This window comes from Sinocyclocheilus grahami, unplaced genomic scaffold (assembly GCF_001515645.1).
Source record: "Sinocyclocheilus grahami isolate Dianchi unplaced genomic scaffold, SAMN03320097.WGS_v1.1 scaffold12.1, whole genome shotgun sequence".
NCBI lineage: Eukaryota > Metazoa > Chordata > Actinopteri > Cypriniformes > Cyprinidae > Sinocyclocheilus > Sinocyclocheilus grahami.
The window spans coordinates 2,292,421-2,319,090 of NW_015505191.1; the positions used below are offsets into that span (position 1 = coordinate 2,292,421).

The following is a 26,670-nucleotide window of genomic DNA, read 5'->3' on the forward strand; positions in this document are numbered from 1 at the left end:
TTTTGATTTTTTTTCAACCAGGAGGTCAGATGTGGAACCAAGTCAGTCCTTTCAAGTCACAAGTAATGCCGAGTTCACACTGCACGATTTTCAAACTTGTCGGATCGCCGTTGTTTTCACACTGCGTGACTATCTGGGGTAGCATTCAGTTGCTGCTGTATTCACATTGCACGATGGATCGCCGACAGGGGGTTTCACATTGCATGACTTCACAATAGGAAGAATCGCCGACAGCTCTGTCTGGTCCGCAAACTACATTTCACAACAAAACACACGCGAGAAGTGATACGGAAATAAGAGCAAGACTGTAATTATTTAAAAAATATATATATAGCCCGCAAATTGTCTGTGAGCTGATTTCCAGCTACAAGGGAAAAAATGTATGCAGATTATGCAGGAGGGAGATGCAGGGAACAGGGATTGGGTGTTCTGCAAAGAGAGTTGGAGGTAAATAATTTTGCAGTAACTGTTATGCTGATGTTGTGGCTGGTCAAGCAAATGTTTGTGCTTGTTTCTGTATGATATAATTGTTCATATATCTATTAAAATACTGATATTCTGGTCTATAACTCCTCCCCGAACTTCCCTCTGCCCTGTATCTTGGTCTCTCATTGGCTGTAGGTCATCGCCGACGTAGCTTTCAGTCAGAAATCATTGCACACAGGGTGATTGTGAATCGCCGACAGCTCCAGATATTTAGCATGCCAAATATTTCACGGGCGTCGGCGACGTGTCGGCGATTCCCTCAGATCGCGTCTTTGATAATTAACACTGCGTGATTGTCACTGGCGTGAACGAGCACCGATTTGCCTCCGATTTCGGGCATTTGTCGGCGATTTCGCAAAACCTGTCGGCGAGTGAAAAATCGTGCAGTGTGAACTCGCCATAAATGGAACGAACCACCATAGTTCGCTAACGATGCTTTTGGGAAACGCACACCTGCTCCGAACACACCTGCCTGTTTCCAAAAGGGGTTTCTGGTCATCTCCCATTGGGCAGGCCAACAGATAGTCCCGCCCCAGAACTCACATCATTGGTTGAACTAACGTTGCTGTGTTGGAACGAGTGGTATAGTTTGCTATTTTATGCCGAGTTCACACTCTGCACGGTTTTAGCATGCTAAATATCTGGAGCTGTTGGCGATTCACAAACACTCTGTGTGAAATTATTTCTGACTGAAAACTACATCGGCGATGACCTACAGCCAATGAGAGAGCAAGATACAGGGCAGAGGGAAGTTCGGGGAGGAGTTATAGACCAGAATATCAGTATTTTAATAGATATATGAACAATTATATCATAAAGAAGCACACAAACACAGCCACAATATCAGCATAACAGTTACTGCAAAATTATTTACCTCCAACTCTCTTTGCAGAACACCCAATCCCTGTTCCCTGCATCTCCCTCTTGCATAATCTGTTTTTCTTTTTCTCCTTGTAGCTGGAAATCAGCTCACAGACAATTTGCGGGCTATATATATATTTTTGAATAATTACAGTCTTGCTGGAGAACTCCGGTCTGATGCACACAGGTTCTCGCGTTATTTCCGTATCACTTCTCGCGAGTGTTTTGTTGTGAAACGTAGTTTGCGGACCAGACAGAGCTGTCGGCGATTCTTCCTATTGTGAAGTCGTGCAGTGTGAACCCCCCTGTCGCCGATCCATCGTGCAATGTGAACACAGCAGCAACTGAATGCTACCCCAGATAGTCATGCAGTGTGAAAACACTAAAATTAAAATTATTTTGTTTGGAGTTTTACGAAAGCCTTATCCAAACACTTCGCTGGATTCCAAAGGTAAACTAATTATCCCACAATCGCAGAGTAGTTAATCGCTATAAAAAATAAATTCTGAAATGTACATCACGGTGTAAAATGATCCGTAGAATCAAGGCTCAGCTCAAGAGATCGGAAATTCCACAGCAGCACAAAATGGCCATGTTAATATTCATAGCTCTAATTAGTGTCCCCGACTACACCTTTGACCTAATTTATACATTAGTGTTGCAAGTAGATACAGTGGTGAAACAGATGCTCTCTCTTGTAACTAAACACAACACACTTCAGATAAAAAGGAACTAAACTGTCCGTGATGGTAGACCCTCAAAGATTACATGGTGTTACACCGTTTTGTTTTATTAGACTATAATATAAACATTGGAAGAATGTATAAATATTGGAAGAATGTCCACGACTTTAACTGTACATTTGTATTTTACAAGTATAAATTGTAAACATGTATGCCATGCTGTGTTCAGCAATGATAAAAATTATATTAGTTTGTCAGTATAGATATATAGATAGATAGATACTGAAATTTTGATTATGCATTACTAAACAAATAATTATGTACGGCTCATCCAAGATAGGTTAAGGTCAACAGTCCAGTGTCAAGAAATAAGCTGCAAACTCTCTCCAGAGCAAAAGTGTTGCTATGCACAGTTGGTACATCTTACCTTAGAGTTCAGGCAGTACATGTTTTGATGAGAGCAAGACAATATTCGCGTCCTGTTTGGTTTGTTTGAATTGAGAGTCCCGAGAGAGAATGGGGCAGTGCCAGTGGTGCAGAGAGGTGTAGCGCACTGTATGTGCGTTGGTGTCCAGCATTAGAAAAAAGATGAGGTCCAAGAAGAGTTGAAGTGGGACACTGCTTATTATGGCTGCATCACCTGGATTTATGGACATCCCACTATGAAACATGCTCTACATTGGCTGTCGTAGTGTCCTATTTTTCTTTTCCTTTTTTTTTTGAGACTGGCCTCATTCCCAAATGCTCAAGGCGCAGACTACACAGTGTTGTGATCTTAATATACAGTGTGATTTGTATTTGAATTTTACTTAATTTATTTATATTTGTAAAAGTCGAATAAAGTAATTGAAAATCAGTATTGCGCTGTCATTTTAAACCTATTTATGGAACCTATTAATGTTAAGATTTGTCAAAATGTGCATCAGAATTACTAACTGTACATTTTGGGCAATACTTGAGGGTTTTGCTTAATAATATTACACATTTCTCTATACTGCACTACTTCTATCTGTCCTAAATTACATTTTAAAATCAAATTGAATTTCACATTTTTGCTGTGTTTATCTTTTATATCTTACAGTAGTTTAAACCTTTTTAAAGGGATTAATATTGTGAGTTTTTAACCTATAGCTATAAAATGATCAAACAACACTTTTTTTGTTTTTAACTTTTAGATGAAATATGTGGTAAGTCTATAAAATCACACTCTTTTTGTCCAATATGATTAAAGAAATACATTCATTAATTGTATTCATTTATTGTCCAGATAATGTAATTATTTGCAATATAACAACATGTAGATGACTATTACAAGGTCAACCTCACAACAGGGTAGCTGTGACCCATTTGCAATATAACTGTACTATACAATACAAAACATTGTAATGTATAATATTTAATGTTCACAACCTCTTGTTTTTACAAAAAAAAAGTTTTTCAAGAATAAATGGCATAATGCTATTTCAGAGAGCTTTCCAATCAACTGGCTTCTTTCCTGATGCTTTAAGCAAAATGTTAGTTTTAGAGAAGTGCCTAGATCCAGAGAAGCCTAAATGTGCCGAGTATGGTGATGGATGTGAAGTCTCAAGGACATGATGACGTTTCTGGAAAAGAAAAAAAACAGCCAGTCATATATTTCTTTCTATTGTATCATAATGTGTTTTAAAGGTGCATTTTTAGTTGCAATATTCACAGTAACCCTGATTATTCATACCACTAGCAAAAGTGTCCAGTAACAGTAACATTCTGCAGGTCAAAAACTCATTGGCCTTTACGAGACAACTACTCCATGTAACATAAAACCGCTTTAATGTTTTATTGAGTGTACATGATTTTTTACATACTTTTTCAAAAGTTCTGTTTATCACTTTATGTGTAAACTTTGTTTAAAAAATGCTAAGTGCACTTTTATTCCTGATAAATATATTGACATTTCATAATTCTGTCTACATTAACTTACTCTGTCGATCACTCTGCCTTTCCTCTGAGCATAAGAGCCCCAAAGCAGAAAGACCAAGCCATTGAGATTCCTGCTGAGCCACAGGACCACAGCATCTGTGAAGATCTCCCAGCCTTGACCCTCATGAGAGGTGGGTTGATGAGCCCTCACTGTCAACACAGAATTCAGCAGCAGAACACCTGACAATGGAAAGAACATTGACATTAAAAATAAAATCTGTAGCTTTTAAATTATAACTGGTAACACCTTGATGGGTCACTCATATACAGGCACATACACAACAGTTCAAAAGTTTGGGGTCAGTAAGATGTTAAAATGTTTTTGAAAGAAGTCCTTTATGCTCAAAGCAGTGCTCTATGCTTACTTTTTTTTTTAGGAGCACAGTCAAACAATTCAGGAGCACCTTCTGATTAATATTATGAGGTGATATTTGACTCCTTAAAGTGATTGACAGGGGCATTTTTTTTATTTTTGTAAGGGCATTTTTTCTAATTTTATTAAAAGTGTCATCTTTTATATCAAGTTAAAAAATGTATATTTATAAGCTTTTTAAAATTTCGAATTAAAACAGTAGAATAAGAAGAATACGATACTGATCAAATGAAATCAGTATTAACAAAATTAATTTGCAATACAGAGGTAGATTTAATAATAGAAAATGATATCTATTTAATCATATAAATTATTTATAATGATGAACCTTTAAAGGGGTCGTATGATGCTGCTAAAAAGAACATTATTTTGTGTATTTGGTGTACTAAAATGTGTTTATATGGTTTAAAGTTAAAAAAACACATTTATTTTCCACATACTGTACATTATTGTTGCTCCTCTATGCCCCGCCTTTCTGAAACGCGTCGATTTTTACAAAGCTCATCGGTCTGAAAAGCGAGGTGTTCTCTGATTGGCCAGCTATCCAGTGCGTTGTGATTGGCTGAATACCTCAAGCGTGTGACGGAAATGTTACACCCCTTACCATATTGTGATGCCCTGTCCGGCCGGAGCGTAACATTAAACCATGTCTGCATTTGTGATTGGAGAAATGACAAACATCAAGTGCTACTCTACACTGCTCAAAACTCACGTTTGAATCATCAGTGGCAAATTCTTTAAATATAAAAAACGTACTTACAGTCTGTGAGTCAGAATAGCCAGCATTGTAGTCTACTCTACCAGGATCAGGAAACAGTCCTCCATAAAATGTGCTGCACACATCTGAATATTTAAGTTAAACTGTTCTGGAACAGTGTTGTAAATACAACTTAACCACTGATTTCTAGTCGTGTCCTCTTTTGGAAGGCCAAACAAAGTAGTTTCGCTTTCACAACGAAAAAGCGTCACACACCGCGGCCTTGAGTGAGCGGAGGCCGGAGGCCTAGAGTGAGCCGTGGCCTAGAGTATGCGGAGGCCGGCTTGAGTGAGCAGAGGCGGGCGGGCTTGAGAACGGCGCGGCCGGCGGATTCGACGAAGGAGCGTCCGGCGGGCTTGCGGCAACTACATGTGACGACCCCGGGCTGGACTCCGGTGATTCCTCAGCGAGCAGCACGGATCAGCTCCAGGCATGACAAAGCATATATTGTCCTCTTTTGGAAGGCCGAACAAAGTAGTTTCGCTTTCACAACGAAACACAGCGCCTTCACGACATGGCGGCGGCGGCAACAACAATACTACAGCGAGAATAAAAGTTACGCCTTCTTTCTTTGCGTGAACATTTGGGCGGCGTTATGCAAATCTTCCCACATAGTGACGTAGATATGTGGGGGCGTGTTAGAACGAGCCGTTTTAGGTAGGCGTGGTTGACTCTTAACTTTTATAAAGAATATCTCTTTGGATTTGAGACTTTAGTCTTTGCAACTTTACAGATCTTCTTTATGCACCAAGAGCTTGTAACACTCAAAAGAGAAAGGAAAAATTGAAATCGCATCATATGACCCCTTTAAAAACGAAACTAAAACTGTCAGTAGGTGGCAGCAAGTTACTGATTTTATCACTGAATCATTCAGCGCAAACACAAATATACTGATCGGGTCAGTAGCACTGGTGCTCCTAAATATTTTTTCATAGTCGCACGCAGTAGTTTTCACACTGTGTGCATTTATTTGATCAAAAGTACAATAAATAGATATACTGTGCAATATTATTACAATTACAACTATTTTCTATTTTAATATATTTTAAAATTACAAATTAAAAAATGTTCAGCAGCCATTACTCCAGTTTTCAGTGTTATATAATCCTTCAGAAATCATTCAAATATGCTGATTTAATGCTCCAGAATAATTTCTTATTATCAGTGTTATAGAGCTACAGTGTGACAGCCCTTTTTCAAAATTCTTGAAAATTCAAAAGAACAACGTTTATGTGTTATTACAACATTTATATGTTATTTATTGTAATATTATAAATGTCTTTTAAAAAGTATTAATATCTTTAAAAAAAAAAATTTTAACTACCCTGTTTAGCCCATTCTGTGAGGTCTCCATGACCTGGGTGCCCGAAGCCAACAATATCTTCCTTCAACTCCGTAAATATGTTTTCCAAACTGAAATAAGTGAAGCAGGTCAACATACAGAGTAGTCATTAGAGTATTATTACAATTACAACTATTTTCTATTTTAATATATTTTAAAATTACAAATTAAAAAATGTTCAGCAGCCATTACTCCAGTTTTCAGTGTTATATAATCCTTCAGAAATCATTCAAATATGCTGATTTAATGCTCCAGAATAATTTCTTATTATCAGTGTTATAGAGCTATAGTGTGACAGCCCTTTTTCAAAATTCTTGAAAATTCAAAAGAACAACGTTTATGTGTTATTACAACATTTATATGTTATTTATTGTAATATTATAAATGTCTTTTAAAAAGTATTAATATCTTTAAAAAAAAAAATTTTAACTACCCTGTTTAGCCCATTCTGTGAGGTCTCCATGACCTGGGTGCCCGAAGCCAACAATATCTTCCTTCAACTCCGTAAATATGTTTTCCAAACTGAAATAAGTGAAGCAGGTCAACATACAGAGTAGTCATTAGAGATGTACTGTAATATATCACTGTGGTGAGATGATCAGTATAGTTATTCTCACAGTTCAGTACAATGTGGTACCTAGGAGGAGGAGGTTTAGGCCTCAGCACACTGAAGGCCAAACCATGAGCCTGACCTGGATGGTGATAGGGGTCTTGCCCAAGAATGACCACTTTTACCTGTCAACACAAACACAACCTGTAGCCTATTTAAATGCTCTGATCCTTTCCTTTTTTATACTCTATATTAAGGAACTTACATCTTCAATTGCACACAAAGTTGTGCAATAAAACACCTGCTCAGGCCTGGGATAAACAGTAAAGCATTTCCTCTCCATTGTAACAAAAGACATGAGCTGAAAAAATAAACCAATACAGGAACAAGTTTTTTTTTCCCTTCATCTTTTCATTGTCATTTTGGTGATGTCTCATACTAAGTATCACTTACTTTTGTAAAATAAGGTTTTGTAAATTCAGTCCCGATTTGTCTTCGCCAGCTTTCACCAACGGGTACAGGTACATTTCTGCTGGCCAGTCGTTCCAGTGCGGCGCGTCTGTTCTGCTCTATCTGATGCAGCTGTTCCTCACTGAGCTGCATGTTCTCACCACTAACTTGCTCTTTGCAGCATGCATTGTCATTTAAGCAAAGAAATGATAGGAATAGCATACACTTAGATACAGGACTGTTTATGAATTGACTATATTAGGTATGGCACACAATGAATGAACAGGAAATGCAGGAAAAATTTGAATATATTCTTTTTTACAATAATTACCTAAAATAGTCCGATAAATGTAGCTTATTCAGACACTTAACCTACCTTTTGACATGTCCAAAGTAAGACAAGTTGTGTAAAGTAAGACAGTGTTGTTGTTGTTGTTTCTCAGACCCCTTCACAAATACTGCTGCATCACCGTTATTCTACCATGTCATGCAAATGCAGGTTCACTCGATAATTTGCAAAACTGAAAGCGAAACTTCAACTCTAAGCCATGTTTCCTAAACCATGACTGTAACTGTTAACCAGAGACATAACATGATCTTGTGTTGATTAAATATGACTAAATTTCAAATCTGATGGTATTTCTTTGTGAATTTTTTTTAGCTACAGCTATTATTTAAAAAAAGGTAAAAAAAATATTTAAAAAAAAAACATTATTTATTTAAAAAGCATTAACATTTCTAACATATTAACATTACAAGGGCAAGGCATTGCTTGGTACAGAAAAATACATTTAATTCACCTTTGACCCTAGTTTGAACTTTTTGACTTGAAGGCCCCCATTGTCCAGGACAATGTTCCTTCCATGAATGCCACACGAAACATAAACACGACACCTGGTGGCCAAGATTGGTACCACATGACAATGTTAAATGGCCATATATACAGGTGCATCTCAATAAATTAGAATGTCATGGAAAAGTTCATTTATTTCAGTAATTCAACTCAAATTGTGAAACTTGTGTATTAAATCAATTCAATGCACACATTGATTTACAGTAAATGAACATACTTTCCAGAAGTCCAACAATTCACTAAAAATGTTTTTTTTATTGGTCTAATGAAGTATTCTAATTTGTTGAGATAGTGAATTGGTGGGTTTTTGTTAAATGTGAGCCAAAATCATCACAATTAAAAGAACCAAAGACTTAAACTACTTCAGTCTGTGTGCATTGAATTTATTTAATACACAAGTTTCACAATTTGAGTTGAATTACTGTAAATATTAACTTTTCCACGACATTCTAATTTATTGAGATGCACCTATGTGTGTGTATATATATATATATATATATATATAATTTTTTGTGTTGCCTCTTGCATAGAAAATGTTTTAAATTGAGAAAAAAATGGAAGACTTTTTTGGAGGAATAAAGTTCAAAGAGAAATATAGAACAAAATTAGGACACTTTTTTTCACACACCTTGAAATGTTTTTGTTCATGTTGCGATTCAGGGCTTCTGTACAGAACTGTGTGTTCTTTAATAAAAACAATAGTTATTGAGGGAAATTAAAAATAAATATGTTTTCATTTTACATATTGATGTTATGTGTTTTTACCATTTTTATCTAGATTTGAGTTATTATTTAGTTATTTGAAAATATTAATTTGAATACTTTTAAGTCACCCTGCAGCTCCCTTAGTAGTGTTCCTTGGCTCCATTTATCAACTCATTTATCTCTATGCTGTTTGAACATAAAATAACTAGTGTGAAGTGTGAATACATCTGAATAACCTGTTTGTATGAATAAACATTTTTAAAAATCTGATTTGAATTATTTAGTTAATTATTGCTACCCAGAAAAATAGAACACAAAAAGTGTGTTTATTATTCATTCATTCAAAAGAGGATGTAGGGGGAAAAGTACATAGTTCATGAAATCCGATAGTTTCCCCTTTTCTTAACGTCCCTAATACTTCTGTCTAACAAACTTTTCGAATGGTAATGAATAAGATTTTATGAAAGAATCCCACACATTCCCATGACCTCGATTTCTTGTTTTTTTTTGTTGTTTAGGGACAACATGATGCCGTGTGGATTGTACTCTAGAGGACTGTGTGAGTCCAAGCCCACTCTTAGTTTACCATCTTTGAGGCTGTGTTAATGTAATCCGAGATGCACGCCGGTCTAACCCGTTCTATAGCCAAGTACACTACTGTTGTAGTTTAGCATTCCATTATAGCCCAGTGAAATGAGTGCATTGAAAAGATCGTCGCAAGTGGCTTACAAACGCTGGAAAGACACAAATATCAGGTAATATATGTGTGTTTTGGTGTTTACTTTTAAAATCTGTTTAAAAATGTTGTGGCTGGTAGGTATGATTTACACTGCCGTTCAAAAGTTTGGGATCAGTAAGATTTTTAATGTTTTTTAAAGAGGTTTCTCATGCTCATCAAGGCTGTATCTATTTGATAGAAAATACAGAAAAAACTGTAATTTAGTGAAATATCATTGCAATTTAAAATAACAGTTTTCTATTTTAATATACTTTAAAATATAATTTATTCCTGTGAAGCAAAGTCCAGTCTTCAGTTTCACATGATCCTTCAGAAATCATTCTAATATGCTGATTTATAATCAATGTTGGAAACAGTTGTGCTGCTCAATATTTTTTGGGACCTGTGATACTTTTTTCAGGATTGTTTGATAAATAGAAAGGTTAAAAGAACAATGTTTATTCAAAATAGAAATGTTGTTTTACAATACACACTACTATTCAAAAGTTTGGGGTTCTTTTTTTAAAGAAATTAATACTTTTATTCAGCAAGGATGTGTTAAATGCATAAAAAGTGATAGTAAAGACTTATATTGTTAGAAAAGATTCCATTTTGAATAAATGCTGTTCTTTTTAACTTTTTATTCATCAAAGAATCAAAGAGAACAGTACCACAGGTTCCCAAAAAATATTAAGCAGCACGACAGTTTCAACACTGATAATAAATCCGCATATTAGAATGATTTCTGAAGGATCATGACACTGAAGACTGGAGTAATGAAAATTCAGCGCTGCATCACAGAAATAAATTCTATTTTAATGTATATTAAAATAGGATACCACTATTAGAAATTGCAATAATATTTCACAATATTACTGTTTTTTTCTGTATTTTTGATCAAAGAAATACAGCCTTGATAAGAGACTGTATTAAAAAAAAACGTTGCAAATCTTACTGATCCCAAAATTTTGACCGGCAGTGCACAAGAAGGGCTAGGGCCTATATTTGAGACCCGTGCAGGGCTTTAGTCCACTTCATCCAACGCTGTTTTGTTCTCATCTGTGAGCATGCTCTTGATATATGTATTTTAGCTGTGTAAATGTATAATTGCCTTTTCATTCTTTTTTTCATTTTATTTAAATTTGTTGTTAAAACAACTAAAAATAAATGTATTTTAAAGTTTAGAATTAGACAGCACACAGGCTTACGCTGAAAACAACAAAATGGAACATCAAGGTTGATCTAGGAAAATGTGTGCAAATGTATAGGGCCCATTCCTATATTTTGCCTGGGGCCCCCAATTCACTAAATCCGCCCCTGTACTTCCTTATGGGACTTTTTCATGTTCTAGATTTGAAACTTGCTTTATCTGTGGCCGATTGTAGTTTTGGCCATTGCTTTTACATCACCATGTGTTAAAAACATACAATTATCTGTATCTATATATGCTAGAGTTCAAAAGTTTGGGGTCAGTAAGATTTTTGCAAAAGTCACAGTAAAAATGAATTGATGTTACAAAATGTATATTTCAAATAAACGCTGTTTTTAAGCTATCTATTTATCATAGAATCCTGAAAGAAATGTATCACGGTTTCCACAAGAATATAAAGCAGCACAACTGTTTTCAACATGAATTATAATAAGAAATGTTTTTTGAGCGGCAAATTAGAATACACAAATGATTTCTGAAGGGTCAAGTGACACTGAAGACTGGAGTAATGGGTGCTGAAAATTCTGCTTTGCCATCACAGGAATGAATTAAAATGCAAATTATATTAAAATAGAAAATATTTATTTTAAATGGTAATAATATTTCACAATATTGCTGTTTTTAATGTATTTTGATCAAATAAATGTAGCCTTGGTGAGCAAAAGAGACCTCTTCAAAAACATTGCAACGACCCCATACTTATATTCTCTATTTTTATATAATATTTTATGTTTTATTTGATAGATTTTTCATATATTTTAATTCCTTCCCTTACAGAGTGACATTATATACTGAATTCCTCCCGATGAAATCCAGAGGGATATCCATAATCCTTTTAGGGGTAATTCAGATGAATGTTTTGCTCACATTTTTCACAATGCAATTTTTCAGTATACTAAAAAATTTTTACCGAGATAGTTGCTTGATTGTGTAATTGACTGAAGCAATGTGTACATTAGGTTAAATATAACGTAAACATGCCGTGATGATAATTAATTAAAAAAAGAAAAGAAATAAATCTTCTGTTCTAATAGGTGTTCTGGGCCTTGGGTGCTGTATTTGAAGTGTTACTGGCTATGGTGGTCATGCCCACATTAGGCTGGAAATGGCTGCTAGCTTTCTCCACCCTTCCTTTAGTTGTCTTTGCTGCCTCCTGCTGTGTATGTATGGCTGTCACAATATTTCAACTGTTACTAGACACAAGGCTCATGTTTAGACGCCTTAAATTCAGATAGAATTCATATTAAGTCTACTGTCTGATTGTGAATTGTGGGCATTTGTCTGTAGTGGTTACCTGAGAGTGCTAGATTTGATGTACTGAGAGGCAGAGAAGACAAGGCCCTGGACACTTTGAAATGTATAGCAGCAGCTAATGGGAGCTCTGTGCCTGCTGGAAGACTTATAGCCAACACACAGGTATGTGGGGCTACCAGTCCTAAATCTTTCCTCAAAATCTCCCCCTCACACATTATTGAAGAATTTCTCATAAACTAGACTAGCAAATGATTTGTGTTTATATGTTCTAGACTGATCGTGGGAGGATTAGAGATCTTTTTATTCCAGAATACCGAAAAACAACACTCTTAGTGTGGTTTATCTGGTATGCAGATTGTTAAAAATGGTCAAATCCTTCCATATAAAATTTAAAAAACATAAAACTAAAAACTCGCCTACTTTGTTTGTTTTACACACACAGGTTTTGTAATGCTTTTTCATATTATGGTATTGTGCTGCTGACCACTGAGCTGTTCCAAGCAGGATCTGCGTGTAGTGGTGAGTGGTTTGTAAGTACTTTTTGTGACCAAGCTCATCATAAAATGTAGATTTTGACACACTTTTGTATTTAACTTGAACTACGACCACAAATTTGAACTACGCAACTGTTCAAAAGTTTGGGGTCGGTAAAATTGTGTATGTATTTGAAAGAAGCCTCTTATACTCACCAAGGCTGGATTTATTTGGTGAAAAATATAGTAAAAACAGTAATATTGTGAAATATTAGTACAATTTTAAATAAAAATGTTCTATTTTAAAGTGTAATTTATTCCTGTGATGTCAAAGCTGAATTTCCAGCAAATATATGTATATCCTTTAAGTAAATCCTTTACTGTCACTTTGGACTACTGACCCCAAACTTTTGAAGATTAGTGTAAGATTTTCTGTACTCATCATAGAAAGTAATATCTTTTTAATATAGCTAGCACATGCAACAGGTTTTGAATAGTAATGAACGTCATTTCTTGAATAATTTACCATAAAATTAAAACACGTTAAGCACAATCTGTTGTGAATTTCAGTAAAAATGTGTCTAATTCCAGCCACCGACAACTCAAATATGGAACCTCGGTGCAGTTTGGAGTGCAATTATCTGACTTTTCATGATTATGTGGACCTTTTGTGGACCACCTTAGCAGAATTTCCAGGTGACGTGACACCATAAGTCATTCTCTCCTCTCATGTTGTTTTTAGTTAATCAACTTAAATGCAAACATTGTTATATGATCTACATATAAACTAATAGACAACTTTGTAATTTGTGTCTTGATGTCAGAACAGGTATTCTGGTGACCCTGTGGATGATTGATCGAATTGGCAGGAGAAAAAGCATGGCAGTTTGTTTTTTATTGTTCTCTGTGTCGATTTTGCCACTGTATGCCTGCACACAAAGGTAAATTGATGCAAAAAAAACAACTCTGTAATTGCAAAAGTAAGAAAAAGAAAGGCCTAAATATTTTTAAGTCACTGTAAGTGACATGTTTTTCTTTACTTAACTATTTCCAGGACACTTCTCACAGTCTTTATTTTCATTGCTCGAGCCTGTATAACAGGGGGCTGGCAGGTTGCATATGTTTATACACCTGAGGTGAGGCTTCATTGTAAAGCACCTAATTATGCTCAGTAGACTTTTCATTTAAAATGCAATTTCCTTTCATTCTTGTCTTGGCCTCCTCAGGTTTTCCCCACAGCAACCAGAGCTATTGGTATTGGTACAGGCAGTGGGATGGCTCGTGTTGGAGCTCTCATCACACCATTTATTGCTCAGGTAAAGCATTCTTCTGGTTTCATAAGAAGATGAAGGTGTATTGAACGTGTACTGATGCTTTCCTGTATGTGCGTTTGTGTCTGTCCCCCTTCAGGTCCTTCTGAAGTCATCCGTTTACCTGACTCTGTCTGTGTATTTAATATGTTGCTTGCTGGGCACAGTGGCATCCTGGTTTTTGCCCATGGAAACAACAGGGCGGAGCCTTCAGGAATCAATGCAAAGCACCATGGAACAAAAAAACTTGGAAAGGCCGCATGGCTCTGAAACAACCGAGTCTTCCAGCAATACATGTCCTTAACAGCATATGGAAAACTGAATCTGTGAAATCTCAGGATTAATAGTGGAAAAGGCCATAATGCAATCATTTTGCCGTAGACTAAATGTTATGTAAATTCATTCTAAATTCAAGATTTTTAAATAAATAGTAATACATTTCTATGTATAGATTATGCTAAAAAAAATCAGATTTTGGTCTTGTTTCTTTAGAAATGTTACATTAAGCTGTTTATGATGCCAAGAACTTTTCAAACTATTTTGTTGGGTCTTTAGTTACACAAGTGTCAATTTGTCTCCTATTTTGATGCTTTTCAAATGGACTCTACAGTACATGTACGCCTGCTTAGGTGCCACACAAGCGTCTGGTGTAGTAGAGGCCCAAAAGCAAACTATGGCAGTAAACACTTTCTGACATATTTGTCGATCACAGCAAATTATATGATCGTAAACATAATAATAATTTATATTAAAGTTTTTACAGGTTTCAGAAGCTCCAAATACATTTAGCATAAACGTGGATTGTATCAATATTGCTTTGCCCTGTTGTGTGACGTTCCTCAAGATTTAATTTTGTGCTTTATTTTCTCACAATTTCCATACACCAACAGACTTCCATTATTTGCTACTCTGGTTGACTGCAGGGGGAGGGACATTTTTGTTCTAGAGAGAATTTGATTGGGCAAATATTTGTGTAGGCTATTGCATGATGAGTCATCGATATTTTCAGTATTTTTCAGTAAAAATCAGCATAGCCTACTATAGAATAAGCCCACATTCATTGAAAATAATTTAAAATGTATATGTCTGCTAAATTCTTTAAATTCAGTGGAGGGCTATAACTAATGCAGATGGACTTGGGTTACACAAATGCTTGTTTTTTTTCATGAGGTATTTTGGGGTATGCAATTTGCATGACAAAACACACTCCGCTCCATTTTTGGTTGCTGAACCATACAAATTTCTCGTCGTCATAGGGAGGAAAAATCAGTCGATCAAGCATTACGTTAGTTTCGAGATAGTCGACATCATAACGGCTCGAGTAGTATATGTGGATGATTGGGTGTTGAGTCTGCATAGGATGCACTGTTGTCAGGGAGAAGTGCAAGTCACCTTCACGCGGTTGGCCCAGAAGCCCATATCTAACGCAGGTTTTTTAATTCAGTGGAGGGCTATAACTAATGCAGATGGACTTGGGTTACACAAATGCTTGTTTTTTTTCATGAGGTATTTTGGGGTATGCAATTTGCATGACAAAACACACTCAGCTCCATTTTTGGTTGCTGAACCATACAAATTTCTCGTCGTCATAGGGAGGAAAAATCAGTCGATCAAGCATTACGTTAGTTTCGAGATAGTCGACATCATAACGGCTCGAGTAGTATATGTGGATGATTGGGTGTTGAGTCTGCATAGGATGCACTGTTGTCAGGGAGAAGTGCAAGTCACCTTCACGCGGTTGGCCCAGAAGCCCATATCTAACGCAGGCGATCACAGAACTACACCAACCACGGACGGCGGTCCCGAAACAAGGTCCATTATGTCTGGCCACTAAATCAACGCTCCAGCCGGGAAGATAGAGCACAGACCGTTGTTTATTGGCATCGTTAACGTGAATGAGAATTTGCGGAATCGCCGAGTTGGATGACAAAGCCGATGATGGGTTTATCGCTACGCTAAATAGATTGAATGCGCCTCTGAATGCATTAACCCCGTCACTGGCGGGTCCAGAACAGGATATCTCGGACCGGAGCGCCTGTGAGGTTTCCCTGAACGCTTTGCAGCACAGCCATGGCTCTGGTGACTCTGCAGCGCTCCCCTACACCCAGCGCCGCATCCTCAGCCAGCACCAACGCGGGGGAGGTGAGTGGAGGCTGACCGGCGGAGGAAATGCCGGGGATGCATGTGTAAATAGCGCCTAAACTGCTAATATTAGCCGGGCCTGTTGCTCGGGGATCATTTCTCCTTTCTAATGATCTGCAAATGTGATACTACAAGAAGTCACCGAGTTCAACCTGCTCTGTAGACGAGCGCATGCTGAAGTTTTCACATTAGCGAGGAGGGGGTTGTTTTTAGGCAGTGTGGATGATGATGGGGATTAACTTGACTTGCCCAAACAAAACAAAGCAAAGCATGCCAGTGCTGAATTATGCTTCTCTTGTTGAAATTGTGAAATATATTTGTGTATGTGGGTGAAATTTATGACAATTATTTTCCTTTAGTGACCGTGTGCATGGTGCAGTTGTTGTTTCACTGTTTAACCTACCCTACATTCAATAACATTACCTTATTTGGGTGTGTTGGGGATAAAGTGGTAATAAATCGGCTGCCTTGTATATACTGAACGCAGTATCAATTCAGCCATACCACAAATATGCTTTACACCAGTTTCTTAGTAATATGATACTTCTGAGTTGTGACCAATTGAGCGTTTGGCAGTTCTCACTAAGTACGATTCGTGAACGAACCTCATTATCATTTGATCAATGAGTCGAATCTTTTCAAAGAATCGGTTGAACTGATTCATAAAACCTGTCTACAATTGAACTGAATGTGTCAGATTGGTTTACGAGTAAACGCCTCATTTAACCGAGAACTCTCTGTTCTGGCATGTGTCTCTGATAATGAGTTTAAAGTTATGTAATATTAAGTGCATTTGGAATATGAATGAAATAGCAAAAAGTTGTGTTACTTTGTTTACCGTGAAGTAATGTGGAGAATTAAACATATTGGAATGTTTACGATTTTGAGGGTTTTATTATCAGCACACAAACGATAATAAATCAGTTTTAATCAATTCGATTTTCTTAAGCTCATGCAAAAACATTTTTCAGGGAAGAGAGGTTATTTACGTTTCATACAGTTTAATATGAATATAAATTATTACTAGTTTCTAAATATAAATTTAGTTTCACTTGACTTAACAGGGGCACATTAAAAATAAATAAGACCAGACTAAATTACCCCATGACCTTTTTTTTTTTTGGAACCGGTTCTTTCAAACAAATTCTTCGAAAGAACCGATTCTTCCCCTCAGCACACTCACTGCAATGATGTCATTGAATAGATACTCTGCCTGGTGACTGACCAATCATGAGACCCAGAATATTGTCATGATTTTGCTGTTCAGGCTTCTTTGAGACAGCCCGCTAATGAGCTAGCCTACTGTAGCATAAGCCCACAGTAATGGCCATCCCTGAGGCTTTCATTTTTTTATAATGTGCCCTAAATCTATCCAAACTGTTTTGTTTTGCTTAAACATAAAGCATTTCTGTGTACTATTTAAAGAATTCCGTTTAAGGCTTACATTTCTGTACCCATCTAATCAAACGACTTTGTATATCTAAACCATAAATAGAGGCATTCAGAATTGATTGATATATGCAAAGTAATTTCAGACATACAGTATAGGGCCCTTTGTAATTCCACTTCTGCTGTTTTATTTGTCAGGATATAGGCAGTGATGATGATCGAAAGGCAAACCTAAGGTCGGTGCTATTTTTATTCATCTTATTTAATCCATTCATCCTTTTTTAACTATGATAATTCATCTTAATTCTGGAGTGTCTTCTTAATTGTATGTGTGGCCTATTTCAGCCTGAGTGAAAGTTTCTTCATGGTAAAAGGGGCAGCTCTGTTTTTACAGCAAGGCAGCAGTGCACAAGGGCCCAGAACACCCACCCATCATAAAAATGCAGGTAAACCACAACAAGGTCAGAACCATGATCAATTTCATGTGTGAAGAATTTGACAAATTAAATAATTAAGGATTTAAGGGAATGGAATTAATGAAAAGTATTTTGCATCACTGGATATTACTGTCAGTTGTTTAACATTTCTATCATAAAACAGTTGTCAAATATTAAATGTTTGGCTGCTTTCATCTTACCTCGCGCTATGTCACAGTTAAAAGTGAAGTTTTTGGTTTCTGTGAACCGTAAAGCCTTCTTTTTTTTATTTGATTGGCCATCTAGATGTTGATGAGGCAAAACAGCTTGAAAATGTAACTTTTAAAGGTTTTTGTCATTATAACAACAAATATATCAGTGCGTAATGCAGTGCAGCAGAACATCATCAAGATGATAAAATATTGGTGTGAGCAATTTGGTCATTTCTGATTATTGGGAGGAAGTATGGTGGTCACAGCCCTGAACCACAACAGTAAAAGTGGATTTTCCATTAACAACTAATGCTACATTGTTATTGTTGATGAAAATAGTGGTTTATTGTCCATAAAACTCAGATGTTTGTTGTTGTTGTTATTGTTAAAGGGGATCTACCACAACATCTACAAGTAATGATAAACACCCTCCGTGCCGAGGACAGAATTAAATTAGTAAGTGACGTACATTGTGTACAATGTAGGAATGGCTACTCCTCACAGTGTGCATACACCAACGTACACCATCTCCATCAACAGGTTGTTAGGTTAGAAAGCGGTTGGACGGACCATGTGCGATACATGGTGGTTGTCTACACAAATGGGCGTCAAGACACTGAAGAAAACATACTGCTTGGGATGGATTTTACAGATAATGACAGGTAGGAATCAATCCGGTCATGATCTGAATGCATTCTTTATGCTACACTTATTGGTAGACACTAATGTTTGTTTGTTTGTTTGTCATAGTAAAAGTTGCTCTATTGGGATGACTCTTCCACTTTGGAGTGATACCAAGATTCACTTGGATGGAGATGGGTAAATATCTTAGTTCAAAAAACCCTATCCTTAATTAACTCATAGGGATTTTCCTGGCTCATTTTTACTTTGTTTCAATAAATGTTTTTGGTTTTAGTATCTCAGTTACTTGATTGCTTGCGCATACCATACACATAAAAATGCACCATCTATCTTTGGTCACATATGTGTGACCCTGGACCACAAAACCAGTCATAAGAATCAGGGTATCTTCCGTCCAATCAATTTTTGTTTTAATATTGAAATCTGAAAAATGAAAAACGGCACATATTTCGTTTTTCAATTATTCAAACAAAACGAAAAATCAAGAATCCGGCTTAATTTTTCGTTTTTACATTCAGGGATAGAAAACGAATAAACAACTTGAATATTCGATCTCTACATGTGGGCGGGAATGAAACGCCCCTCTCTGCTAATTGGTCAACCAAACATTACAACATAATAATAGTCCTAAAAAAAAACTTAATAATAGTCCTCCGCTTCTATTGATTCTTAACATGTTTATTTCTACTACATTTTATCTCTTCATCAAACAGCCAGATTAATGAATGGCTTGACACAAACCATACTGAAGCAGATCCTTTTGGCCCTAGGCATGCCTGTTTTATTATAGTTATCCACCCATTAAAATATGTGTGGCAAAGCTGCGCGATGCACTGCAGCATGGGGAGAATGTATTGTAGAGAAAGCGCAGACCACTATTAATTTATGTGAACACAGGTAGTTTTAGACAATAAACTGAGTTTATTTAATTAATATGGAGTATTGACCAGCTAACTGATGGCATACACAATTGTTATTTTCTCTGCCAACTAAACCCAAGTCACAGAACCATTGTGTACCTGACTGACTCGCAGTAGGCGCATAGAGTGGTGTATCATTCCTAAATGAATCAGTTTTTGAAAAACCCATTATTATAGACAACAATTCAATTACCAATTATTATAGACAGCCGGTCAATTTTTTTAAATTGAGATTTTTACATCGTCTGAAAGCTGAATAAATACGTTTGTTAGGATGGGACAATATTTGGTCGAGATACAACTATTTGAAAATCTGGAATCTGAGGCTGCAAAAAAAATCTAAAATCTAAATCCTTTAAAGTTGTTCAAATGAAGTTCTTAGCAATGCATATTACTAATCAAAAATTAAGTTTTGATATATTTACGGTAGGAAATTTACAAAATATCTTCATGGAACATAATGTTAATGATTTTTGGCATAAAAGAAAAATTGGTAATTTTGACCCATACAATGTTTTTTTTTGGCTATTGCTAAAAATATACCCCAGCGACTTGGTTTTGTGGTCCAGGGTCACATATGTGTACAGAGAATGACCTCTACAGGTTCAGTACGAAATAACATGTTTATATTCTCTGTGCACGTGACCTGGAGGCTGTTGGCAGATGCATTATGTAGAGAATTTTCCACTGGTTTGTGGTGTAAAATTGTTCCACTGACCAACCCCGGAAAGTAGCATCGTCCTGCTGCCTGCTTATGCATTTCTGTATAATCACGAATTATGTCATAGCTCGTGTTTTACATGCCTAAACCCCTCTCATCTCATCCCCCAGAGGTTTTAGTGTGAGTACAGCAGGGAGACTACATGTTTTTAAGCCTGTGTCAGTCCAGGCCATGTGGTACGTTTACTATTACGTATCCTCTTATAGTGTGTGTTTTTTTCTCTCTTGATATTTTAATAGTGTGTTTTCACGTACTTGATAAATCGTTTATGTTGGACTGTATGTATGTATATTGCAGGTCTGCCCTCCAGGTGATGCACAAAGCATGTGAGGTGTCCCGCAGATACAACTATTTTCCAGGAGGGATGGCCCTTACATGGGTTGGCTATTATGAGAGCTGCATCTCCTCAGAGCAGAGCTGTATCAATGAGTGGAATGCTATGACAGATCTGGAGACCACACGACCTGATTCGCCAGTCATGTTTTCTGATCAGTGAGTTATTTGTCAGCGAATATTAGTGGAAAGTAGTATAAGTCTTACATGCTACAGCAGACTGATAAACTGATTGTGGTAAAATAAGATTGAATATTCTTATATGGTACTAACATTTTATTTTAGGAGCTTATTATGGGACTAAAACCCTAAATTATTTAGCTTATATTAACATTGTTTTTCATGTCATGCACAGGCCAACAGAGAGAGAGAGAACAGAGTGTATGATCAAAGCCAAACTCCGAAACATAATGATGTTTCAGGACCTGGAAAATATTACTTCTAAGGAGGTATATGTAATGAGGCTTTTGTGCCATGGTTTACATGAATGCATCAGCCTTGGAAGGAGCATTAAACTGAATCCTTTTACTTCTGTAGATCCGAAATGAACTGGAACAACATATGAGCTGCAACCTGAGGGAGTATAAAGAGTTTATTGACAATGAGATGCTGCTTATCCTGGGCCAGATGGACAAGGCTACACTCATATTTGACCATCTGTACCTGGTAAAGCGTCCTCCAAGATTTCTCTGCCATCCATGTTTGATTCTTGTTTGCGTAAGATGTTTGCTTACCTAAAAAGCAAAGCACATAGTGTGAGTTCACTGATAGGGCTGGGAGTAAAAAAACAAACCTGCATGCATACACTAATGCATTGCCCTGCTTTCTCAGACGATTCTGGATTAATCCGCAGAAAAAAAAAATCCTTCTGGTTATTGAAAACACCAAAACATTACAGATAAGTTCACAAATGGTAAGAAGGGCCAATCTGCAGCATTTACACTATGTAAACAAGCATACACAGGAGACTGCAGATATGATTAACTGTCAATATTAAAAAGGCTGGATAACAAATTTTTAATTATTATACTTTTATTTTATTTAAAACATTTTAATGCAGTATTTATTTACACCTAAATCATAATTGTAGTACACCGGGTCAAAACTTGATAATTCTTAGCCACCTTTAAGTTTACAATAAAATTACATGGTTATCGACAGGAGCTTTAAGACTCTAAAACAAATAAAACTATGGTTGTTGTACATCTCATTAATTTCAGGGCTCAGAATGGAATGCATCCAACTTGGAGGAACTTCAAGACTCTGGGTTAGTGCTGATGTGCATCGACCGATTGTGCGTTGAGTTAAAATAATGCGTATTTAACACAAATCAGCAGTAAACAATCTAACATCAGGTTATTTTTATGCAGGGTTGGGTATATCCTCAATGTCACAAGAGAGATTGACAACTTTTTCCCAGGTACCTTTTGTTATTGTAATATCCGTGTTTATGATGATGAGACTACAGATCTGCTGGCACACTGGAACGAAACCTACAACTTTATAGTTAAAGCCAAGTGAGTTCATTTTTATGATTAGAAAAATATTAGAAATGTGTGTTATTGTTTCTGTCATGTGCTGTTTCACTCAATAAAGTATTGTACCAAAAAAAAAAGAAGCTTTTTTTGACCTGGATGCCCTGTATGTCTTTCATATAGGAAAAACAACTCTAAATGCCTTGTACATTGCAAGATGGGAGTGAGTCGCTCAGCATCCACCGTCATTGCTTATGCTATGAAGGAGTATGGATGGTCACTTGAAAAGGCATGCACTTTTGTCAAACAGAAGAGGAATATAGCACAACCCAATCCAGCTTTTATGAAACAACTTGCTGAGTACGAGGGGATTTTAGATGCCAGGTGGGAAAAGCCAAGCTATTTACACGCATGTTCTTTTTAATATATATATATCTCTTTTTGCATTTGTATTCACATATAAATTTATGCATACACATTTTAATATGTGCATTTGTTATTTTGCACATTTGTTAATTGTTGTGAATGTCGATGTGAATATTGTGAAAAGAGCAGCTTTAGAACAGCATGAATTTCCATGTTGGTCCAGGGTGGGTTATGCTGGTTTGGTGCTAGTGAAACGGGTCACAGCAAGTTCTTTCTAGTGAAGACAGCCTGTTGGGGACACAAGCATCCAAAAGTCAACTGTTACTGGTGACCACATAGTCTTTCAAGCATGGACTAAAGGGACCAAACCTAGCTTCTTTTTGTCTTGTCAGTTTTCTTTGACTGTATTTTCTTTTTTTACACAATCAAGAGGTGACTGCTACCTTTGTTTCCTGTCATTGTAGCAAGCAGAGACACAATAAACTCTGGCAACCAGACGGTGATGAGTATTCGCTGGAGGGCCTTCAGGCTTCAGCTGCCAGTGGTGACCAGACTCCTCAATTTTCGTCACTGCACCTCGATCAAGAGGAGACCGCTTGGGGCCATGGTGGAGCAAGTGCTTCCCCCTGCTGCGGAGAAGAGCCGACAGACCATCTCAATTACAACTACTACTTCCGGCGACTCTCAGACACTGCTCTGGACAGTGAACCCTCCACGCCAGTTCGAGGTCCTCCGCTTTTAGGCATGGAACGAGTCTTTATTGAGATTGAGGACGTAGAGAGGGATGCGTTGTTGGATGATGAAGGCTTCCCCATGGCTCACTTGGCCCTTCCTGGGGAGGGCACAGCGGCCCAGACCTGCGGCCGACTGGAGCCTATAGAGGACATGCGCTTGAGGCTGGAGTTTAGCACGGTGGAGGAGGAGGACGAGGAGGAAGCACAAAAGGAGGAGGCGGAGATGGCCGCCTTAGCTCGTGGCGAGAAGATGCCGAGGGAAGATGAGAGCCTGGCTAACTCGAACCGCTTTAACAACGAGAACGCCAACAACAGCAACAGGCTGGCCGGGAAGCGCAGCTGCCCTTCTGGCTTTGACGTGAGTATGACGTCTTAGCTGTAGCGGCAGCTCTCCTGGCTTGTATGCAAGCTTATAGCTCAAAGAGCTCTTTTCTGTGAATCCATCCTAAACGCTTTACATTCTCTAAAGCATCCCGTACTCTTACACCTTTAAAAAACCTAACCATGCATTCTCCCTGCCTGTGTGTATTCATCGGTTTAGGACAGTGCTAGCATTGGAAACCCCTACAAAGTGAAGCCCTCATATCAGTCGTGCCGAGACTGCCTGCGCCTGCCCAGCGGCCGCCGCTGCGAACGTCGCACCCATCGCCTTAACCTGTCACGTCACACTGGCCTGCCCAGTATGTCCATCCAGGCCCCCAGAGGACACAAATTCAGTCCTGTCTCCGCCAATAAGGTGCCTCCTCCTGCCCCTCTGCATCACATGAGCAGCGGGCACTGCCAGTGCATTCGTTGCTTCGGTCGAGCCAACTCGGACACTTGCCACAAGCAACCGAGCTGTGAAGACCTTCCTCAGGATTTGCGTTATTCCTTGGAGACTGAGGACAGAATGGAAGGGGAGGACGAGGGGAGAAAGGAAAGCTCCAGCAGTCCTGTGACAGAGCTCACTCTCCTGAGGCTCAGTCTGGGTGGTGAGAGGCCTACGGCGGAGCTCAGTCAGGGGGCCCACCTGGAGACACAGCTGGTGCAAATGTCCGGTCCTCCATCGGAACAGATGGACTTGAGCATAGAGGACTCTGCCACAGAGGACATGGAAGTGGACGAGGGGAACGTCCCCAGCTCGCACCCTGGCTCCAGTGACCTCCAGCAAACGCTCGCACCGGGCTCGGCCCTGACACGCAGCTCCAGCAGCGACAGTCTGCCGAGAATTCGCAGAGGCCAGCCGGGCTCGGTATGTCAGCGAGCTCGAGAGATCGAGACCCGTGTGCGGCTCGCCGGACTGACCATGTCCTCCCAACTCAAAAGGTCTAATTCACTGGCCAAGCTAGGTGACTTGGCCATCTCCGCAGAGGACCTGACGCTGTCCACCGCAGTCATTGACTACAATGACCAAGAGCCTGCTCTTTGCGTGCAATCCTCTTGCTCCCCCAAGCTCTCTTTAACTCCAACTGTGTTGCAGAGTTTGAAAAGCTGACTCCAAGATGTCAGAACTGCTTTCTCAGTGAATGGGACCGATCCAGTCCTACAGCCATCGAGAGCGACCATGGAGGCCGATGCTGCAAGACACCTCATGAGAACAATCAGGCCAGGCTTGGACAGCAGCCCTTTACATAACTGCACTGCATTTTTCATGTGTCTGTCTGTGCTTTAACGAAGATATATATTAAAGCATGCTCTGGCTTGGACCTTCATTAACGGCTTTGTTGATACAGCTTTTCTTTGTCTTTCTAAAGGAAGCCCTACCTGTTAAGGTTTTGAAATACATGTGGCCCATCGATAGGTCGCATAATCAGACCTTTTTAAATTAGCAATGATTTTACACAAATATTTGTTTGATCTCCATAATTTAAACTTTAAAACCCAATTTTGTGCCCTTTGGTTGATATTCTAACAACATCCATGATATTTTGCCTCCCGGTTTGTTCACCAGCAAGTTTATGTGCTACTGCAAATGAACGAATCATGCAGTTGCGATGATTTGATAGCATAAAGAGACAATTTATCTGATTTAGATAATTGTAAACATTAAAGGTGCACATAAATGTGAAAATTAAAAGGGTGCTATGGAATAACCAATCAGAACACTTATGTACTACTAATAATAGAAATTTTCAAACCCTAGAAATTACTGGTTAGAGCAAATAAGGTGGTAGGCGAGTATTTAAAAACGGAATCAGATTTAGATGTAGATATGAATACATTTCCATGATAACATTTGAGCTATGGCTTTACTAAAACATGATCAAAATCTGAGCCCAAACCATAAGCTTAAAAAAAAAAAAAAAATCCATACCTAATTGACTATTAAAATTAAACACTGTAGTCCTGAATATTTCATTGGCAACTTTTTTGTTAACTTGCCTTCAAAAGCCATGTGGAAATTTTTATAAAAATGTTGCACCACAAAAGTACTTTAAGACTAAAGTTTAGCCTGAAATGTATGCTTATGTTTTTTGAAGTCACAGTGTTATTCCAACCCGATAGTTACTTGAATAACATCAACAAAGCCACATAATTATTGTCTATTTCCAGAGAAAAATGCAACATGAATGTGGTTGGCTATTTGTCTTACAACACTAATTTGCTTTTCAGCTGGTGTTTATCAGATCAACTACATCTGAAATGTGCTACTAGAGTAGCTCCTGTTATGTAATTTAGCTTAAGCTGTTTATTGTACAAATTGTAGCCTGTGATGTGCAAAAGGCTTTAGCAGCAACACATTAGTACAATACAGTCTTCAAGTTGATCAGAGGATGTTCACTATTGTCCTTTAAAAGGTCCTTTTAAAGTGTCTCCTATATGAAATGGCATCTGATAATGACAGTCATGTACGTTAGGTTTTAACAGGTATGCACAGTTTGTTATCATATTGTGGGCATGGGGACTTGCTTGAGCTTGTCAATTTAATACCATGATGGTGTATGATATTTGTGAAAGAACACAAAGTTTGATTAGTGCTCCAAGATAACTAGTAAGTTTGCAAGTATTGGTTAAACTTGACCTTAATTATTTTGTCATATATATATATGTAATTTAATAATTAATGATATTGGTCTTTGTGTTGCCTACTAAGCTTTTTTTTTGTTGAAAAAATATGCAAAGTGGCCTGTGCAATAAGTGTAAGCAAGAATTAGAAGAGAATCGTCTTTATTTATACAATAATGTGAAAAGTAATAGTTTTCATTAAGAAGAATGAAAATCTGAGAGAAACGCACTTGAGTGAGATTTGAATGAAAGGGTTTTTTTTTTTTCATATGGTCCACTTGGGTTCACTCACTGCTGTATGAAACTATTATGTTCTTATTTTTATTTTAAAGCTGTGAGACGTATTTCATA

General features: G+C 37.6%; 3 protein-coding genes and 1 long non-coding RNA gene across 6 annotated transcripts in view; 3 read left to right on the top strand and 1 right to left on the bottom strand.

Annotated features, from left to right (window-relative positions):
- The window catches only part of LOC107598378 (uncharacterized), a 14,377-nt gene extending 4,609 nt beyond the window's left edge, over positions 1 to 9,768 (top strand). The window contains exons 2-3 of the long non-coding RNA XR_001610556.1: positions 4,026 to 4,120; positions 9,538 to 9,768. This is a non-coding gene — a long non-coding RNA (uncharacterized lncRNA). The remainder of the gene's footprint in view (positions 1 to 4,025; positions 4,121 to 9,537) is intronic.
- ungb (uracil DNA glycosylase b) lies at positions 3,494 to 7,950 on the bottom strand. Its single transcript, XM_071582424.1, is given in 8 exon segments — positions 3,494 to 3,634; positions 3,991 to 4,169; positions 6,895 to 6,983; positions 7,099 to 7,196; positions 7,277 to 7,372; positions 7,465 to 7,634; positions 7,838 to 7,892; positions 7,894 to 7,950. Coding segments are annotated over 8 exon segments (885 nt in total).
- Positions 9,769 to 9,838: 70 nt separating the features above from the next.
- On the top strand, positions 9,839 to 14,342 carry LOC107598053 (synaptic vesicle 2-related protein-like). The gene is made up of 11 exons (XM_016289302.1): positions 9,839 to 9,861; positions 11,725 to 11,788; positions 11,982 to 12,107; positions 12,235 to 12,363; positions 12,474 to 12,547; positions 12,644 to 12,720; positions 13,266 to 13,370; positions 13,504 to 13,615; positions 13,729 to 13,810; positions 13,901 to 13,990; positions 14,085 to 14,342. The coding sequence occupies exons 1-11, from the start codon at positions 9,839 to 9,841 to the stop codon at positions 14,286 to 14,288; spliced, it is 1,086 nt and encodes a 361-aa protein (XP_016144788.1). The 3' UTR covers positions 14,289 to 14,342.
- Positions 14,343 to 15,207: 865 nt separating this feature from the next.
- ssh1b (slingshot protein phosphatase 1b) lies at positions 15,208 to 26,317 on the top strand. 3 transcript variants are annotated; one of them, XM_016288248.1, is made up of 16 exons: positions 15,208 to 15,414; positions 15,751 to 16,126; positions 17,714 to 17,751; positions 17,861 to 17,961; positions 18,535 to 18,599; positions 18,684 to 18,805; positions 18,894 to 18,962; positions 20,537 to 20,602; positions 20,724 to 20,918; positions 21,115 to 21,208; positions 21,297 to 21,425; positions 21,980 to 22,053; positions 22,130 to 22,276; positions 22,418 to 22,618; positions 23,065 to 23,692; positions 23,876 to 26,317. In XM_016288248.1, exons 2-16 carry the CDS (start codon positions 16,055 to 16,057, stop codon positions 24,806 to 24,808), a joined length of 2,934 nt encoding a protein of 977 aa, XP_016143734.1. In that variant the 5' UTR covers positions 15,208 to 15,414; positions 15,751 to 16,054; the 3' UTR covers positions 24,809 to 26,317. The 3 variants fall into 3 exon arrangements, with proteins under 3 accessions (XP_016143734.1, XP_016143725.1, XP_016143743.1); XM_016288239.1 differs by lacking the exon at positions 15,208 to 15,414 and having other exon boundaries at positions 15,552 to 16,126; XM_016288257.1 differs by lacking the exon at positions 15,208 to 15,414 and having other exon boundaries at positions 15,552 to 16,126; positions 21,980 to 22,026.
- The last annotated feature ends 353 nt before the right edge of the window (positions 26,318 to 26,670 follow it).

What these genes read in the sequence shown, in the direction of transcription:
- LOC107598053 (XM_016289302.1), top strand. Translation starts at nt 9,839, where the DNA reads ATGATTTACACTGCCGTTCAAAA. An exon ending in AGCAGGATCTGCGTGTAGTG is followed by an intron (nt 12,721 to 13,265) that starts GTGAGTGGTTTG and finishes GTCTAATTCCAG; the next exon opens with CCACCGACAACTCAAATATG. An exon ending in CTGTATGCCTGCACACAAAG is followed by an intron (nt 13,616 to 13,728) that starts GTAAATTGATGC and finishes AACTATTTCCAG; the next exon opens with GACACTTCTCACAGTCTTTA.
- ssh1b (XM_016288248.1), top strand. Translation starts at nt 16,055, where the DNA reads ATGGCTCTGGTGACTCTGCAGCGCTCCCCTACACCCAGCGCCGCATCC. An exon ending in GATTTTACAGATAATGACAG is followed by an intron (nt 18,806 to 18,893) that starts GTAGGAATCAAT and finishes TGTTTGTCATAG; the next exon opens with TAAAAGTTGCTCTATTGGGA. An exon ending in AACTTTATAGTTAAAGCCAA is followed by an intron (nt 22,277 to 22,417) that starts GTGAGTTCATTT and finishes TCTTTCATATAG; the next exon opens with GAAAAACAACTCTAAATGCC.